The sequence below is a fragment of the Acomys minous genome (genome assembly GCF_964271855.1).
Source record: "Acomys minous genome assembly, chromosome: 5".
Taxonomy (NCBI): domain Eukaryota; kingdom Metazoa; phylum Chordata; class Mammalia; order Rodentia; family Muridae; genus Acomys; species Acomys minous.
In genome coordinates, this window is record NC_140494.1 from 72,031,794 (window position 1) to 72,051,344 (window position 19,551).

Genomic DNA, 19,551 nt, shown 5'->3' on the forward strand with positions numbered 1-19,551 from the left:
CAGCTAGCTGGAGGAATCTTAAGCCAGGCTTGAGGTTTGGACATTTTACATTTCTTTCAATAAACTTTCACTGTGAGATTTTAAATTCTGTACTTACTTTTCTTAGTTCATCTGAAATGAGAAATGGATCACAGAAAGTGTCTAAGCACTTGACAATGTGTCCACTTTCTCGTACAATATTTTCGTCATACAACCGCTGGAAAAATGACATTGAAAGTTGTGTGCAAGGAACGTTTGTAGCTTCAATTTTTTTCACTTCAGTTCCTGAAAGAAGATATTTTGTAAAGAACAAAGATGTAAAAATGAATGTACTGATTTTAGTTATTCCTAAACTTTTAAAAATGGACGTTTTTTTATTTTTATATATGTGTCTATGTGGGGTCTGCCACATGTGGGCAGGTGCCTCTGGAGGCCAGAAGGCAGCATCAGATTCCCTGGTGCTGAAGTGACAAGTGTGTGTTACCCGTATGATGTAGATGTGGATTCAACTTCCACACTCTGGGCTTGTTTGCTTGTTTTGGTCATTTTTTTTTCTTTTCTTTCTTTCTTTCTTTTTTTTTTTTTTTCCATGTTGGTATACAGCCTTGCCTGTCCTAGAAGTCACTACGTAGACCAAACTGGCCTCACACTCAATGACAGTTGCCTTTTATTGAATCCTGGGATTAAAGTCATGCGCCACCATGCCTGGCTTCCAGCCACCATTTTTAGTTATTTCGAAAATCAGCCATTATGCATAGATTCTAAGAGGTGACCAAATGTGACACATCATTGGTTCAGCGGGTAAAACTGCTGCACAGCCGTTAGCTTGGTCCCTGAATTACAAAGACAAACCCCACCTCCAAAGCAGCTTCTGTGATGCATACACACAGACACACAGACATAGCTCTACTGCGAGTAAAGTTTAGGGGCTGCAGCAGTGGATCAGTGATTAAGAGCACTGGCTGCTCTTCCAGAAGACCTTGGTCTAGATCCCAGCCCCAGCCCCAGGTGGCTCACAGCCACCTATAACTAACTCTAGGTCCAACGGGACTTCAGTAGGCTCCCTTCTTCCTTCCTGAATTTCTTTCTGAGACAGGGTTTCTCTCTGCAGTCTTGGCTGGCTTGGAACTCACTCTGTAGACCAGGCTGGGCTCAAACTCTTAAAATCCACCTGTCTCTGCCTCCTGAGTATTGGGATTACAAGTGTGTGCCACCATGCCCCAGGTAGACAGGGAGGGAAGGGAAATAAATCTTTAAAAAAAAAAAAGTTAGAGCCAGTCTCAGGATTGTGGGGGAGGGGGGGGACACAGGATTGCCACAGGTCTGAGGCTGTGCTGTGCTGCATAATAAGCTCTAAGCCAGTATGAGCTGGCTCTAGGGTGATTCTCATGGTTTGAAAAACAAAAACAAGCCAGGCATGGTGGCGCACGCCTTTAATCCCTGCACTCGGGAGGCAGAGGCAGGGGGATTGATGTGAGTTCGAGACCAACCTGGTATACAAAGTGAGTCCAGGACAGCCAAAGCTACACAGAGAAACCCTGTCTCGAAAAACCAACCAAACAAACAAACAAATAAACAAAAAAACACCACCACCACCACCACCATGACAACAACAACAACAAAAAACAAAAAGAAACCAAAAACAAAAAATGATTTATAAGAAGATCTTACTTCAAAGCAGGGCCTGGTGGTGCACGCCTGTAATCACAGCACTTGGGAGGCAGAGGCAGGCAGATCACTGTGAGTTTGAGGCCAGCCTGGTCTACAAAGGGAGTCCAGAACAGCCAAGGCTACACAGAGAAACTCTGCCTCAAACCCCTGCCCCCCCCCCCAAGTTCTTACTTCAGAACTAGGTGAACATAAACTAGAGAACATCTCACAGCAAAATACTTTGCGAATTTAGTAGGGGGATTATAAACAATTGTGTGTAGTGGGGGGGGGGGGGACACACAAGGTTTCACATAACCCATGCTGATCTTGAAATCTCCACATAGCATAGGCTGACCTCCCTTCTGTCCTGCTTCTGTCTCTTGTGGTGGGATTACAGTTATGCACAGCCATGTCTAGCTCCATTTGGTGCTGGGGACAGAACTCTGGGTTCCCTGAATGCCAGGCATGCACTCTACTGAAATGCATATGTCAAAACTACCTATAAGGCTTTGCTTCTTGGCCTTTTGGCAAAGATCAAGTCTAGAATTGCCTCTGAATGTGTTAAGACACTTTCATATATTTTGGATTTTCCTAATGCTAAGTGTTCTACAATCCATCTCATACAAATCTGGAGCTAGGTTGGCAGCATATACCTATGAGGCTAGCACTCTTGGACAGCCTGGGCTTCAAAGGGAAGCCCTGTTACACAACAGGTGGGTGTGGATGAGGGCATGATGTTGGGAGAGAGGGCTCTGTGCTTAAGAGTATGCACTGCTCTTGTAGAGGACATGAGTTCAGTTCCCAGCCCCCACAAAGGATGGCTCACAAGACCCTGTAACTCCAGCTCCGGGGAGATCTTCTGGACCTCCATAGGCAGCTATAGTCACATGCACACACTCACACAGACATGCACATAATTAAAAATAAGATAAATCTTTACGATGAAACGCACACACAAACCAAACCAAAATCACCAAGGGTTGGCCTGTGGATAAAGGTGTTTGCTACCAATTCTGATGACCTAAGTTCAATCCTCTGGACTCACATGGAAAAAGGACAGAACCAACTCCTGCAAATTATCCTCTGGCATGTGTGCACACATAGATACACACCCAAATCAAGTAAATATTAACAAGCTGGGCACGGTGGGGGCTCACATCCTCACTCCCAGTGCTTGAGGCAAGGCAAGGGCAGACATACATCGTGGCTTCCAGCTGGGGCTGCACCAGTGAGACCTTGTTTCAGAAAGGAAAACATCAAAACCAAAACAACAATTTAATTAATGATCATTTGTGAAGTCTTTGAGGATGCCTTGAAAATGTTTTCTCTTCATTACAGCCTCCTGAGAGATCTTGCTGACAATGTGCCGTTTTCCAGGCCAAGGGAAAAGTTGAAGCAGGGCCAGTCAAGTCCCCACATGTTAGAGGGGAAGTGTGGGGCTCTGCTTCTGCTACAGCCTTAGCTCCTCCTTCTCTGCTTTCCAGCCCCCAGGCTACACTTATTCCTTGAATGTATCTTTTAGAAATAGTTGTTTTTTTGTTTTGTTTTGTTTTTTTTTTTTGCTGGGGTGGCGGTGGCACACACTTTTAGTCCCAGCACTCAGGGATGTGGAGGCAGGCAGATCTCTGTGAGTTTGAGGCCAGTGTGGCCTACAGAGTTAGTTCCAGGACAGCCAGGGATACACAGAGAAATCCTGTCTCTAAAAATAAAGCAAAGATTTTCGGTCAGTACAAATTGTTATACAGCCATAAAGATTAAGATGAAGATTTTTTTTTTATTATCACCTCACTCAATTTCCCCTCTTTTACCTACACACATAATCTGGTATAAGGAGCTAATGTTCTTTTGTCTTCTGACTGCTCTGTTGCATTTAGAGGTGGCAGCCCTGGGACCGGAACCCAGGGCCCTGCGTATGTTACTGCTGAGGTCCACCTCCAGGGCCCACTGCTATCCCTCGCCTGAGAACTGCCTGGGCTTGAGAGTAACCCTGGCAATCATCGGCACCTCCTGTTTTGACTATCCACCAGGTCATGCTGGAACTTGTCACTGCAGGTTATGATCCTAGACATGGGGACAAGAAAGATGCCTGAAGCCAGGAACTGTGTGCTTCAGTGACTTCCAAAGCGATGCTGCTGAGAGAAGCTCATCTTGTTTCTGAGGCCCAACCCTCTTAGGGAGCACATAAAGGAAAAAGCCTATATGCTATGATGGAAGAACTCTGGGTGCTTCTGAAACACCAAAAGGTGCTAAGCAAGGCCTGGCAGTTCCATAAAACTGGCTGGTAGGGGAAGAGATGCCATGTGCAGGGGTGTGTGCTGAGACAGCTTTGTAAACCAGGCTGGCTCTGAACCGGCAATAACCTGCATCTACAACTGTGCCCCCCCCCCCCCCCATCTTGTGCATTCAAACTTTAGTCTAATGGGTGAAAATAGCATCTGCTATGGACTGACATCTATTTCCTCAAAATTCACAGGATGATGGCCTAACCCAGTGTAACTGCATTCTGAGCTGTGACTGCAGGAAAGTAACTGGGAACAGACAAAGCTACAGAAGCCACTGGGCTTTGGACAACACAATTTAGTCAGTAGGATTCTGTTAGTGCCTAAATTCTATTTCCTCACATGCAATTCATCCCACCTCAAAGGACTTGAGAGTTTACCTCATTCAGGTTCCAAGTTTCATCTAAATTGGATACAAGACTAAGGTACAGTTCATTCTGAGGCGGAAATCCTCTCTTTGTGTAACCCTGATATGTCAAATGTGTGCTTCTAAAACACACTGGTGGTCCAGGCAGTGGGGGTGCACGCCTTGAATCCCAGCACTCTGGAGGCAGAAGCAGGTAGATCTCTGAGTTCCAAGACAGAGTGAGAAAGACAAAATAAGTTAAAATATACTGATATGATAAACATGGGATGGCCATTTCTACCACAAAACCAGAAAGACAATTATTAGGGACTGGGTAGCAGTTTCCCAGAAAGCATGACTGAGAGGAGAAAGATTCTTTGTACTCTCAGGCTCAAGAATAATTCATTTTAGTTTTACCTTATGCATTCTGGATATACCGGGATAGTGTTCTCATAGCTCCCTTCAGACACCAGATAAACTAATTCTGAGGTTTCTGGGGGTTAACTTGGCCCCAAGCTCTGTGCTGTTGGCCCTGTCTTTGAGGATAAGATTAGAGGCAATCTAGTCTGGTAAAATAGCCGGATTCATCACTTTTTAAAAATCATGTGGTGTGTGTGTGTGTGTGTGTGTGTGTGTGTGTGTGTGTGTACACATTCAGAGGCCAGATGTGTTGGACCCCCTGAATCTGAGTAGCCTAAATGTGTGCTGGGAACCAAACTCAGTCCTCAGGAAAAGCAGTGCAAGCTTGTAATTGCTGAGCTACCTCACCAACCCTGAGCCACCTTCTGGGTCTTTCCTTTCTTTAACAAACAGTTCATGTTGCAACCTGAGAAGCTTTGTGGGCCGGCCCACAGGCGCCAAGGCCAAGAGCTTTCTCTCTGGTTCAGACCAGCAGCAGCTCTGCTGATACCATCTGATTTCTATTTTTGGTTTCTGCTGAAATGACTGATTAAATCCACACGTCACACCATGATCTCTTCATCAGATGGGTTTCTACCATACCCTTGGTATTCTCTTCAGGACAAGCTTTCATGTTTTTCACAGTCTTCACAATCTTCCTCTCCCAGTGCCCCGGCGCTTAGCAATGCCTCCTTCCAGGGCTGGGGCAAGCTCTTCCAGGTGTGCACGCCGTCCTTGGTTCAATCCCCAACACTACATAAAATGCATGCTGTGACACAGGCCTGCAATCTCAGCTCTCCACAGCCTGAGTCCCAGAGATTGCTTTGAATTCAAAATTAAGTCTGGGTTGCATATGGCCTGTCAAACAGCCTGGGCTATGGAGGAAGACAGTGTCTCAGAGAAACCCAAAAAGCTCATTTGTTGTTGTTTTTATAAAGACTCCAAATGAAAACTGAGGGAAAGATGCCAATGTACCAGAAAAATAACAGTAACAGAAAATGAGAGCGAGAAAGCCAAGCTGGTGAAGAGAAATTCCTCTTCAAAAGTAAGAGTGCTGGGCCAGAGCGAAGGCTTGTGGTTAAGAATGCTTCCTGCTGGGCGGTGGTGGCACACGCCTATAATCCCAGCACTTGGGAGGCAGAGGCAAGTGGACCTCCGTGAGTTCGAGGCCAGCTTGGTCTACAGCGAAAGTTCCAGGACAGCCAAGGTTACACAGAGAAACTCTGACTCAAAAAACCAACAAAGCAAAAAAACCCAAACAGACCCCAAACCAAAAACAAACCAAAAACCCTCCACTTGCTGTTTCCAGATCTCAGCACCCAGTCAGGTAGCTCAGTGCCTGTGACTGTGGCCCCAGGGGCTCCAACACCCCTTTCTGGTCTCTGTGGGCACTTGCATGCATGTGCACATCCACACACGTACACATAAATAAAACATAAGTCCTAAACAAGAAAGCCAGGTGGAATGTTTCTAATTTTAGAGTTCTTCTAATTATTACCTGTGGGCACATGTGACATTTCAGAAGCTCTCTTGTGCGGTGTTTGATTCCCAACTTAGAATAAGGTCTGGAGAGACGCTCGCTCGGAGGGGAGAAGGTCCCCAGGAGGTCAGCACTGAGTTTAATCCCAGCTGGTGGATGAAGACCCAACTCCTGCAAACTGTCCTCTGACCTCCACACACATACTATGAATACTTGTAATTCTGAAGGTCAACAGCAAGGACTCAGGGAACACCTTGGCAGAGGAAGTAGAAAGAACGCTAATAGCTGGAGAATGAGGCAGAGTGTGGTCCCTAGCAGGACTGGCGCACTCACTAACCTATCTGCGGATGACCAACCTGCCTAAAGGTCCTGCTGGATTGGGGAGCAGCTGACGAGGACCCATCCCCAACTGAGGAGTCACTAGTAGCTGGCAGTCCCTGGGGGAAGGGAGACTCATTCTTTTTTGGGGGTGTGGTGACCTCTGATAATCCACCCATACAGGGGTGGGGGGTGGGGAGGGTGTCCAACACCTATGCGCATGTGGGCAGCACTACTCGGCCTGGAGGGTTAGCCAGGAAAAAAAAAAAGCGGAGGCAGTGGGAGTAGGGGATGGGAAATATTTTGGAGGGGATCGAGAAGAGTTGGGGGGGACAGTGGTGGGGAGAGTTATGGTCATATCTCATTGGATACATGTATAAAATTCTCATGGGATAAATTAAAAAATTAAATCATGGAAAAAAATAAACTGAAAAAAACTTAGGACCCAGTTAGCCCTACTCTGTGAAGTCTGTGCTGAGATGGGGGAGACCCGTACTCACTTCTGTGAGCCTCATTTTCTTTTTAAAAGACTGGCTGAAGTTATGAACATTCTAAAAACCCTGTGCTACATGGCTCTGATTATTCGCTCTTGAAAAATCCAAGTTGGCAATTACATGAGCTTAGAAACTGAGTTTAATTCTGTATGTAGTCTCCAGATCAGTACGTACCAGCTTTCTGCTCTGTGTATTTGGCAGCAGTCTTTGGCAAAAAGCAATAAAATCTGACCTGCTGAGTCTAACAGAAACCTTTTTGTGACTTTATTTTTGACTAATACTCTAAAAAAGTTACTTTATGTTAAAGCATCTTAGAGTTCCATGAAAACACACTTTGGAAGTTTAACAAAAGGCCTCCTCCTAAACAAAACATCTAATTTCTAAGCAATTTGCATTTCTTTTTTGCAATTTGCATTTTATTGTGCACAAATTAGTATTACAGATTTTTTTCCAAAGTGGGATGGTACCACCTGCTATATGGTTGAGACCTCACCCTTGAATTTAAAATACAGCATTCACATTGGTTTTCAAGATAGCCTTTTGCGGGAGATGGTTCAATTGGTCAAAGTCCTGGCCTTCAGAGCCTACTGGTGTCAGTTGGAAGAACTGATCCCTGAAAGCCGTCCTCTGACCTCCATATTTCCACATGCCATGCTTGTACATGTGTGGGCACTTTTTTTTTTTGTTTTCGAGATAGAGTTTCTCTGTGTAGCCCTGGCTGTCCTGGACTCACTTTGTACACCAGGCTGGCCTTGAAGTCACAGCGATTGCCTGCCTCCCCTTCCCTTGTGCTGGGATGAAAGGCATGCACCACCATGCCCAGCTGCATGCACACTTTTTAAGAATAAAATTTCCCAGGTATATTTTGTATATTATTGAAGTGTCATCTAGAGAATGTTTCCCTCTAAGAAGTCTTTTCTCTGTGATTTATTATTTAAAAGACATTCCAGGGCAGCCATTTGTGGGCTGCAGCTGTGCTCTGCTCAGGCATCCCCATTAGTGGACACTGTCCTGACCCTTCCCCTCGGCGCTCAACTGGCCATCTCCCTCCCCACATTCTCAGGTCTACAGGAAAACCTGCAACGCACCGTTATTCTTTCCCTCACTCCTTCATGATTTTTAATCACATGAATGTGTATGTGTCCATGTGGGGGTGTGCACAGGTACCACGGATGCTATGGGGCCTGGACCCTCTGGAGCTGGAGTTATAGGCAGCAGTGTGACGCTGGATCAGGTACTCGGAAGTGATCTCAGTCTTCTGGAAGGGCTGTGTCTCTCAACTGCTGAAACCTCTTCTTTCTCCCTCACTCCCCGCCTTTTTTTTTTTTAAACAGGGTCTCCTATTGGCTGGGCTGGCCTCGATTTGACATGTAACAGAGGATGGGCATAAGCTTCTCATCCTCCCACTCTGCCTCCCCAGTGCTGGGATCGCAGGTACAGGTGTTACAGGTGTACAGGTACAGGTGTTACAGGTGTGCAGCTGTGATGCTGCAAATTGAACCCTGATCTGTGTGGACCATTCACCACACTAAGTTACATCTCCAGCAAGCCCCCACTTAATGAGCCAGTGACTTCCAGAAGTGCACACTCCCTCCTACTTATCTCAATGTGACTTGCATTTAGCAGGATACTTAGATATAAAATATACGATGCACATTTTCTAAACTGCTGAGAGAATTGCTGTGATGAGCTTTGCCAAGGTGACAGCGACAGACTCCCAAGGCAGAGATGCAGGGCACACCTGACACAGCTGGCCACATGCTTTCATGATGCCACAGTTCATTCTTTAGTGATGCAATCACTAATGACAATTGCTGAGGCAAAATTTTATTAAAATAGTAATGTAGAAATTAAAATATAAAAATCTTTACCTAATGTGGTCCACTGTCCAGAAGAATCTGAGAGTAACTGCAAATTTGGAATAACATTTGGGTCTTTGAAAAAAGCCTAAAATACAAATTGCAAGGAAACACGTTAGAAACTTTTATAAATAAAATTGACTTCTGAAACAAAATTAAGAAAACATCATTTAATTCAAAGTAAGAAGAAAAGCTCTGCTTTATTTATGTTTTTGTTTTTTTGACTAGGCATCAAACCCAGGGCCTTGTCTACTCTGAATAATTGCTCTACCGCTGAGCTACAACACCAGTGCTTTTTTTTTTTTTTTAAACAAGGTCTCCTTGGGCTGGGTGTGGTGACACACACCTTTAATCCCAGCACTTGGGAGTCATAGGCAAGTGGATTGCTATGAGTTCGAGGCCAGCCTGGTCTACAAAGTGAGTCCAGGACAGCCAAGGCTAACACAGAGAGACCCTGTCTTGAAAAACCAAAACCAAAACAATAACAACAAAAACAAAAACCAACAAGGTCTCCTTATGTAGCTCCAGCTAGCTTTGAATTTGTTATGTAACCCAAAGTTTCTATCACAACTGGAATCCTCTGGCCTCAACAGTGTGTACTGTGATCACAGCTACGCGCCACTTTGTCTAGCTTAAATAACTTAATTTTTCTTTTTGGAGACAAGGTGTCACGTATCCAGGCTAGCCTTACGCAGACTTATAACTCACTATATACCCAATGTTGACCTTGAACTCTACAGGCCCTACTTATGTCTTTCAAGTGTTGGGTTAAAGATGTGGACCATCTCACTGGACGGAAGAACTTTAAATAAAGAAAAAGTTTTTTTTTTTGAGACAGTGTGTAACAGTCCTGGACTTCCTGTACTCATTTTGTAGACCAGGCTAGCCTTGAATTTAGAGATCCGCCTGCCTTTGCCTCCCAATTGCTGTATTAAAGGCATTCACTAAATAAATAAATTAATTAATTAAATAAAATAAAGGCATTCACCACCATGCCTGGCCTGGTTGTTGAAAAAAAAAATTTTTTTTTAAAGATTTATTTATTACAGTATTCTGCCTGCAGGTGAGCCAGTAGGCCAGAAGAGGGCACCAGATATCATTATAGATGGTTATGAGCCACCATATGGTTGCTGGGACTTGAACTCAGGACCTTTGGAAGAAGAGCTGATGCTTTTAACCTCTGTGCCATCTCTCCAGCCCCTGGTTATTGAGTTTTTTAAAGAAACCAAAGAAATGAAATCAAGGAACAGAGAGACAGTTCAGAGGATAAAACGGCACAAGCCCTCTGAACCAAGTCCAATCTCCAGATTCCATGTAGTGGAAGGAAGGAACTGACTCTCCAAGTTGTCTTTTGGCGTCCACATGCACTGTGGTACAAGCTCACCCATGTACACAAACACACACACACACACATGAAATAACAGAATTGTTTTTTAACTAAAAGAAATTAAGTCATGAGCTTACAGTCTTCAACACTTAGCAGGTGGAGGTAGAGGATTGGGAGACTAAGGCTAGCCCTGTGTCAGATACTGGGTGTTACTTGTTTTTTGTTTTTTCCCTGAGACAGGGTTTCTCTGTATATCCTTGGCTGCCCTAGACTCACTTTTGTAGACCAGGCTGGCCTCGAACTCACAGTGATCCACCTGCCTCTGCCTCGCTAGTGCTGGGATTAAAGGCATGCACCACCATTCCTGGCCTTGGGTGTTACTGTTAATCCTGCTTAGATGTCATAAACAGAAGCAGACCAACCGCAGCCATTGACCTAGAGCCAATCAAAATCTGTTTTTAAAATACATTTTATAAAAAGACTTACTGTATTTGTGTGTATAGAGTGTTTTAGGCTTGCATGTGTGAATGTGTCCCATGTGTAGAGACCAGAAGGAGACACTGTCACCTCTGGAACTGGAGTGACAGGTGGTTGTGAGCCACCGTGTGGCTACTGGGAACCTGGGTCCTCTGCAACAACAGCCAAGTGCTCTTAATGCTGAGCCATGTCTCCAGCCTCCTGAAATTTTTTTTATAAAGGCCTCTTATTAAGTTAAAGTAAAGCTTATTTTTTTAATTGAAATTACAACCACATCCCTATCAACCTATTAAAAACCAGAACGAGGGGCCGGGTGTGGTGGCGCATGCCTTTAACTGCATTAGGAGGCAGAGGCAGGTGGATCACTGTGAGTTCGAGGCCAGTCTGGTCTACGAAGTGAGTCCAGGGAACCCAAGGCTACACAGAGAAACCCTGTCTCAAAAAACCAAAAAACCAAACCAAACCAAAACAAAGACCCAGAAAGAACAGAAGGGTCTATACATGTGTAAAGCGATGTGTTGGTTTCTTACAGACTTGACATCAAGGCATCAGAAGAGACTTTAGTGAACCGTATCAGCTGACTCAAACTAGTTAGCAGTAGGAAAAGGTACAGATGTCAAACTGCACGTAAAGTTAAGTAAGCTTGCCTAGTAACAGGAAAGAGGTGCAACTGTCCCCCGCCCTGCAATGGAAGCTGACCTCAGGGCTCCGAGTCCAGCCCCGAGTCCTCAAGTGCACTGTCTGACTGGCTGCTCCTCGCTAGTGCCCATTGCTTCTCTCTTCCTTAAGGAATTCTGAGCCGGCATTCTCTTCATCCAGATCTGAAAGGGTTGGTGGGATGCAGCCACAGGCCTAAGCTCTGTTCCTCAGATGGACACAAGAGCTATGCAGGAAACGGCATGTCCCTGTTTACATGGAAAACTGCTCCTCATCCCTGTCACACCAGGGTCAGGCTCTGAGCGCTGTGTTGACCTCATCGCGCTCTCTTGAGACCCTCAGCCACCTGGGTGCACCTTGTAGCTGAATGTGCCTAACGCTAAATCCATGTCACCACTTACTCTCCATCTTTGATGTGTTTAATAGTAAAATCAGCTACTCCCGTCAACTACGTCAGAAACCTGGGATTCCTCCAACATCTTCCTCTCTCCCTACTCTGAGCATCTTATCAGTCCTTCAGCCTAAGTCCTTCTCTGAGCCATTTTTAGGGTTAGTCTAAGATGAGGACCTCACCAAATACTCTTCAGAAAGCAGCCACGCTCATTACTAATGCAAAAAGCAAACACTGTCTGGGGGTGTTGTCTAATTTTGCCTCACTGTTTCCAGCCTCCCCTTGGAGCAATCAGCCTTTCACACAACTGCCCAAGTGACATCGATGTGTTAATTAATTGTTCTTCGAAAATGGGGTTTCATTCTGAGTTTGGTGGTGCATGCCTTTAATCCCAGCAGGTAGATTTCTAAATCAAGACCAGCCTGGTTTACAGAGCAAGCTTCAGGTCTGCCAGGGATACACAGAGGAAACCCTGTCACAAAACACAGCAAGATAAAAGTGTGCAAGTTCACACACACACACACACACACACACACACACACACACACAGAAAATAGAGTTTCACTATGTAGCCTAGGCTAGTCTTGAACTCACAATTTTTGTGCCTTAGTCCTTGGATGTTGTGATTCTAGACATAAGCTAACATACCTGGCTTTAGTTACTTTACTGAAACGGTATTTTTGGGCCCAGCCTGGCAGCTAAGCCCTGCCTGGAGTGCATATTGCTTTATCAGAGGCCCTCAGTTTAGTTTCTGGCACTCAAGTTGGCAGCTCACAACCTCCTGCAACCCCAGCTGCAGGGTCCAGAGGCCATCAGTGTTACCTGTACATACGCTGTCCTCATACACATGAACATAATTTAAAAATAAAATGAGCAATACATTTTTTTTAAAAACTTGCTGCTCAATCATAAGGACTGGTATTCTGAGACTAGCACCCATGTCAAAAGAAAGAAAGAAAAAAAAATTACCATGTTTCAAAATTCTGCTTTGAAAAAACAGTTGAGGGCCAGTACTGGCTAACTGCCACACTCTAACCACGACTAACTGAGACACGGCATTAATGGAGTCATTATGCTGCAGTGGCATTAAAACCCCACCATAGGCGAAGAGACTAATTTACCCTTTGTTATAGATTGGAAAATGTAGCTCAAAATTCCTTCCCTTTCTTCAGCATCAAGAAGGTGGACTCAGGGGGCTGGAAAGATGGCTCAGTGGTTAGGAGCACTGACTGCTCTTGCAGAGGTCCTGAGTTCAATTCCCAGCAACCACATGGTAGCTCACAACTATCTATAATGTGATCGGATGTGTACTATATACATAATAAATAAAATTAAAAAAAAAAAAAAGAAGGTGCACTCAGAAAGAGGGTCACTGCAGATGTTAGTGTTATACTGGTGTAGGATGGGCCCCTAACTCAGTCTGACTGGTACCTTTAGAAGAGTCATGACAAGGACTAAGGGCAGCTTGCTAGGAGGCGCCAGCAGTGGGTGAGGACTCGCCTCTACAGGCTTCAGGAGAGTGAACTACTCCCTAACCTTCAGAATGAGGTGACAGTCTACTAGAATGTTCACCTGCTCTCCTCACTCTTGGCAGCATGTGAGATGACCAGTGTTATTTGTTGGCATTGTTGGTGAGGGCACAAGACACTCCTCAAACCTAATGTTTTTTTCTTTGTTTGTTTTTGCTTTTTTGTTTTTTGAGACAGGATTTCTCTGTGTAGCCCTGGCTATCCTGTACTCACTTTGGAGACCAGCTGGCCTTGAACTCACAGCGATCTGCCTGCCTCGGCCTCCCAAGTACTGCGATTAAAGGCGTGTGCCACCATGCCCAGCTCCAAACCTAGTCTTTTGACTCTTCGTTCTTTGTTATTGTCCTGTGAGCACTGACTTTATTGTTGGCATGTAATTTATTCGCTGATACTTTTTTGAAAGCCCACTGTGTGCTAGGAATATAGCTTCCTCAATAGTCAGAAATGAGTCAAAAGACTAGGTTGACTCATTTCTGTCTCTAACTACTGAGGAAGCGATAATCAGTCAGCTTACCCTTTTGAATCATTTCTATGTCTAACCATTGAGGAGGCTATCTTCCGAGCACACACTGGGGCTTCAGAAAGTCAGTGAATAAATTACATGCCAACTATAATGTCAGTGCTCACAGGACAATAACGAAGAATGAAGGTCATTTCATAAACCTAACAATACTTTACTTCTTGTTGGGTAGGAAGCAATACTGAAAACAATGAACTCTGCCTTCTTCAAAGAAGTCCCCTCTAGCTAAAGGCTTTTTCCAAACAGGCCATTACTCAAAACCTTTGGGAGGAAATCCTGTTTGAGCACAGCTGTTGGGAGCTTGAGGGCCACTTCCCAGGGTAAATGTGATTTTCAGAAACCAGAAGTTAAGCCTAATAACGTCAGGGATAAAGGTGGGTGATGGTGTTTAAAAACAAGGGGTGCTTGTTTTAAAAAGTACTCCTGGCTGAGCGTAGTGCCGCACACCTGTAATTCCAACATTCGGGGAAGCACGGGCAGGTGGATCTTTGTGAGTTCAAGGCCAGCCTGGTCTACAAAGTGAGTCCAGGACAGCCAAGGATACACGGAGTAACCCCGTTTCAAAAAACAAAACTTTTTTTTCTCTTAAAAAAAAATCTACAATTTTCAGTCAGAATCGGTTAACAGGCCTGTATTCCATCCAGCACTGCGGATGCTGAGGCAGGATGCCTGATAGGGCTTCAAGGCCATCACTAATTACACAACGAGACTGTCTTAATTTTTTTTTTTTTTTTTTTTTTTACAGAATTGTAAAGTTATCTAAGGTAGAATCCCGAAGGTAGGTAAAAGACATTTGTAAGGTGGTCGTGGTAGCACTTGGGAGGATCCCGGTGAATGCCAGGCTAGACTGGTCTACAGAACGAGACACTGTCTCGAGGAGCCCCCTAAGAAACAAAAGAAAAAAAAAAAGAAAAAAAGAAAACCTGTCTTGCATTTTTTATTACTTCTAAACTCTAAGAACACGCCATGGAGTGTTCCCAACGACATCAGAAGGGACACCCCCCCCCCCCCAATACCAACCATGACAAAATCATCCTTCTGGTAGGGCTGGAACGTCTGGTCGAAGCTGAACGCCTGCGCCTGGATTCTGCCCAGCATGGACCTGACAGAGATGAGGAAAGTCAGTGGGCCGTGGCGGAGGTCGGGGATGGAGCCCGGGGCGTGGGGCGCAGAGCCGCATCCCGGAGCCCTGAGCACCTGCAGGGGCCCCAGCCCGAGCCCTCCGACCCGAGCCCGCCAAGCCGCGCCAGGCCGCACGGCCGCTCCCGCCCCTCGGCCCTCACCACTGGCGGAGCCGGCTGGTGACCTCCCGGGTGCTCAGGGACGGGAAGGTTCTCTGAGGCAGGAATCTGAAGTAGTAGCCGCCTCTGTCTCCCGGCTCTCCAGCCGCCATCCTGCCTGTGGCTGCGGGAAAGCAGTAGTGGTTACCATAGAAACGCAGCTGTAGGAGACGCACCACGCTTAGGGGGCGGGGCGCCGCTCGGGGGCGGGGCACCGCTCGGGGGCGGGGCCTGGGGAGGAGACCGGCCCTCGGGCTCAGGGCGCACATCACGGCTCTCGCGGTACCCCGCCTTGCCACAGAGGACCCCTATCCTGACTGTCAGGAGATAGAGGGGAAACTGCTGGTCTCTCAGTGTTCCTCGGGCACCAGCCAGTGACCTAATATCAAGCCTACAGTCTCAAAGGGACAATTTTCTAACTGTAAAGACGCCTTGCACTAAGAAAAAGTCTACTTAAATTGGTTTGATTTGAAAGACAAAGGGACTATGTAGGAAAATATTCTGCTTGTCTGTGGCTCTTTTCCGGCTGAAGTTACATTTCAGGCCTAAAAAAGCAAAGTTCCTGCACGTAGTACACCACAACGTGCTATTCAGTAAGGGACATGTGTTTACCTGTTGGAAATCGCTTTCAGGAGCCAACTTTTAGTTTTTTGTCTCTGAGCTGCAATAGGATTTAGGTGGAAGAATTTTTCTCTTCTAACTTCATTTCTTTCTGTTTGAACCTTAACAACCAAGAGGTCAGATAGAGGAGGCTAGGGTAAAGGGAGGCGGGGGAATAGAGCGCAGCGGGAGAGAAGTTCATGATTTTCATTGTTGCTTTGTGTACCATTCATTATTACGCCACAGTTTATCCTTTTGGGTTATTATTACAATTTGAGGCTATTAGAAATGCAATTGTGAACATTCTTCTATAGTTCCTTTCCAGTCCTTCCTCCATCCATAAGCTTATGTTTTTGATTTTTGTTTGTTGTTGTTTGTTTGTTTGGGTTTTTTTTTTTTTTCTTTTGAGGCAGAGTTTCTCTGTGTAGCCTTGGCTATTCTGTACTCTCTTTGTAGACCAGGCTGGCTTCAAACTCACAGAGATCTGCCTGCCTCTGCCTCCTGAGTGCTGAGATTAAAGGTGTGTGCCACTACTCCTGGCACTGTTTTTAATTTTTTTATGTGTATGAGTATTGGCCTATATGAATCTCTGTGTACCACATGGAAGCCTGGTGCCATTAGAGGCTGGAAAAGGGCATCAAATCCCCTGGGAGGTATTTTTTTAAATTGAGGTTTCCTCCTCTCAGATGATTTTAGCTTGTGTGGAAATAAAACTATCCAGCACAATTGACTCCCTGTCAGTTTAACACACAAGCACATCTCTGTTAAGCCACAACCTTTCCTTTCTTATTCATGCTCAAAATATCACATTAAAAATATAAATAACTAGAAATTATTATGCCACACTCTTTACAAATTCACTTTTTTTGTTTTGTTTTGTTTTTGCCTGCCTCTGCCTCCCGAGTGCTGGGATTAAAGGCCTGCGCCACCATGCCTGGCTAAATTCGAATACATTAAAATTCATTCTCTTTAAAGTCTTTTAAAAGTTTTAGCTTCTCCACTGTGGGCCCCTGTAAAATAAAAAATAAGTTCTTTCTTACTTCAAGAGGGAAGAAGAGCCAAGTAATAGTCACAATCAAATCAAGTCAAAGCCAAACTCCAAAAGTGTAAATAACTAGGCACTCAACACCTAGGATTCATTGGCAGTCTTCTGGGCTCCTCCAGGGGGCGGGGCCCCTTCCCAAGCTCCACCCTCACCATCGCTCCCTCACACCTGTCTTCTGGCTCCACTCCACTGCTCCTGCACTTTGGTTGCAGTGTCAGTCTCCGCAAGTGCCCCTGAGCCCTGTTGGCTCTGTTAGTTACACCATGGAACACTACTCAGCCATTGAAAACAAGCACATGGGGCTGGAGAGGTGGCTCAGAGGTTAAGAGCACTGATTTGCTCTTCTAGAGGTCCTGAGTTCAATTCCCAGCAACCACATGGTGGCTCACAACCACGCCAAAGCTCTCTCCTGGCGTGCAGGTGTATATACAGGTAGAACACTGTATACATAATAATAAAGAAATCTTAAAATAAAACAAAACAACAACAACAAAACAACCCCCAAACACATCATAAAATTTGCAGGCAAATAGATGGACCTAGAAAATATCCTCTTGAGTGAGGTAACCCAGACCCAGAAAAACACACATGGTATGTACTCATTATAAGTAGATTTTAGCCATATAATACAGGATAGCCATACTGTAACTCCAGACCCAAAGAAGCTAAGTAACAAGGAGGACTCAAGGGAGGATGCTCAAGTCTCACTCAGAAGGGGAAACAGAGTAGACAACAGAAGTGGCTGAAGGCTGAAGAGAGGGACCAGGGTAGGAGAGGGAGCATGGAGAGAAACGAGGTAGAGATCAGACCTGGGGAGAGGGGGCAGTTGGGGAGAGAGGGAGAGACAGGGAGGACAGAGCCTGTACAGAGTAGAGAAACCATGGGCAGGGGTGTCTCTTGACAAGCCCCTACGGACAGGGTAGGCTCCTGGGAGCATATGGGGGTGACTCTCAGTAGCAGGGGTCATGGAGACTGAAGTGGACACCCTCTGACTAGACAGGACTCCTAGTGGAGGGAGGGGAACACTAACTCACCCACAAAAGCTCTGACTCAAAACTTTACCCTGCCTGGGTGACTCTTCTACTTCCAAGTTCAGCTACCAGCATGAAGTACAACCTTGGCTGCTTCTGGGACACAGTTACTGTGTGCTGACGCTCAGGAAGCACTTTTCAGATTTTACCTCAGCAATGCTGGTCTCTTCTTAATCGCTGCTAATTTCTTAGCTCCAGCTGACGAGCATCTAGTAGCCCAGCAAAGCTAAGGTTTCACTTTAGCGGTTCTGGTATCTTGCTTTCAGTCCCAGCTAAGCAGAACCGTAGGATCTTTTTCTTTTCTTTTTTTTGGTTTTTCGAGACAGAGTCTCTCTGTGTTAGCCTTGGCTGTCCTGGACTCACTTTGTAGACCAGGCTGGCCTCAAACTCACAGCGATCCATCCGCCTCTGCCTTCCGAGTGCTGGGATTAAAGGCGTGCGCCACCACGCCCGGCTTAGGATCTTAACTCAGAATAATGGATGGACCTGATAGAGTCTTTTTTTTTTTTTTTTTTTTTTTTTTTGGTTTTTCAAGACAGGGTTTCTCTGTGTAGCCTTGGCTGTCCTGGACTTGCTTTGTAGACCAGGATGGCCTCGAACTCACGGCGATCCGCCTGCCTCTGCCTCCCGAGTGCTGGGATTAACAGCGTGCACCACCACGCCTGGCTGGACCTGATAGAGTCTTTAAGCTTCCTCTGACACTTCACAAACCAGGCCTCCCTCTTCTGCTCCACCCTCAACATTCTTTCTCTTCCAAGCTTTCTCGCAACAGTTCATCAGGCACTGGACAGTCAATGGCTTTTCTATGTACCTCCCCAAACAACATGGTCAGGTCTGTCACAGCAGTGCCCAACTCCTGGTACCAACTTGTCTTAGAGTTACTATTACTGTAGTGAAACATCATGATCAAAAAGCAAGCTGGCGAGGAAAGGGTTTATTTAACTTACATTTTCATATCACTATTTATCTATTTATTTATTTTGGTTTTTTGAGACAGGGTTTCTCTGTGTAGCCTTGGTTGTCCTGGACTCATTTTGTAGACCAGGCTGGCCTCGAACTCACAGCCATCTGCCTGCCTCTGCCTCCTGAGTGCTGCGAGTAAAGGCGTGTGCCACCACACCCGGCTCCATGTCATTCTTCTTTATTGAAGGAAGTCAGGACAAGAAGTCAAACAGCAGGAACTTAGCGGCCTGAGTTGATGCAAAGGCCAGGGAAGGGTGCCATTTACATAGTCCTCCTGAGGACCACGAGCCCAGGGATAGCACCATACACAATGGTCTGGGCCCTCCCCCTGTCACTCACTAATTAAGAAAATACCCTTACAGGTCTTCTGGAGGTATTTTCTCTGTTGAAGTTTCCTCCTCCCAGATCACTCAAGTTGACGCTCACCAAGATACACACGGAAGAGGAAGTGAGCTCGCTCAGCAGAAGGTGAAGTCTGTGGGTTAGGATCCCTTTTTTTAAAGACAGGGTTTCTCTGTGTAGCCTTGCCTGTCCTGGACTTGCTTTGTAGACCAGGCTGGCCTCGAACTCACAGCGATCCCCCAGCCTCTGCCTCCTGAGTGCAGGGATTAAAGGCATGCGCCACCATGCCCAGCTTCAGAGTACATTTAATTTTAATAAATTGGATTTTGGGTTTTTTGTTTGTTTGTGACTCTTTCTGTATAGCCCTGGGTGGCCTGGAGCTCACTCACAGACCAGACTGACCTCAAACTCACTGAGATCTTCCCTCCTTGGCCTCTGCCTCTGCCTTCTGGGTGCTGGCATTAAAAGCATGCACCACTACTCCCAGATAAATTGTATATTTTTATAGTTAAAAAAAAATGTATCAAGCTGGGAGTGGTGGCACACGTCTTTAATCCCAGTACTCAGGAGGCAGAGGCAGGTGGC

At 45.7% G+C, this 19,551-nt stretch overlaps 1 protein-coding gene and 1 long non-coding RNA gene across 2 annotated transcripts in view; one reads left to right on the forward strand and one right to left on the reverse strand.

Moving 5' to 3' along the window:
• The window catches only part of CFAP300 (cilia and flagella associated protein 300), a 22,040-nt gene extending 6,881 nt beyond the window's left edge, over positions 1-15,159 (reverse strand). The window contains exons 1-4 of the mRNA XM_084783132.1: positions 14,989-15,159; positions 14,726-14,807; positions 8,817-8,892; positions 98-264 (exon numbers count right to left, since the gene is read on the reverse strand). Of these exons, the coding sequence (XP_084639258.1) occupies positions 98-264; positions 8,817-8,892; positions 14,726-14,807; positions 14,989-15,098 (435 nt within the window). The 5' untranslated portion in view covers positions 15,099-15,159. The remainder of the gene's footprint in view (positions 1-97; positions 265-8,816; positions 8,893-14,725; positions 14,808-14,988) is intronic.
• LOC311598188 overlaps positions 1-19,551 on the forward strand; it is a 93,176-nt gene that overhangs the window by 49,545 nt on the left and 24,080 nt on the right. The gene's annotated exons all lie outside the window — the stretch shown is intronic.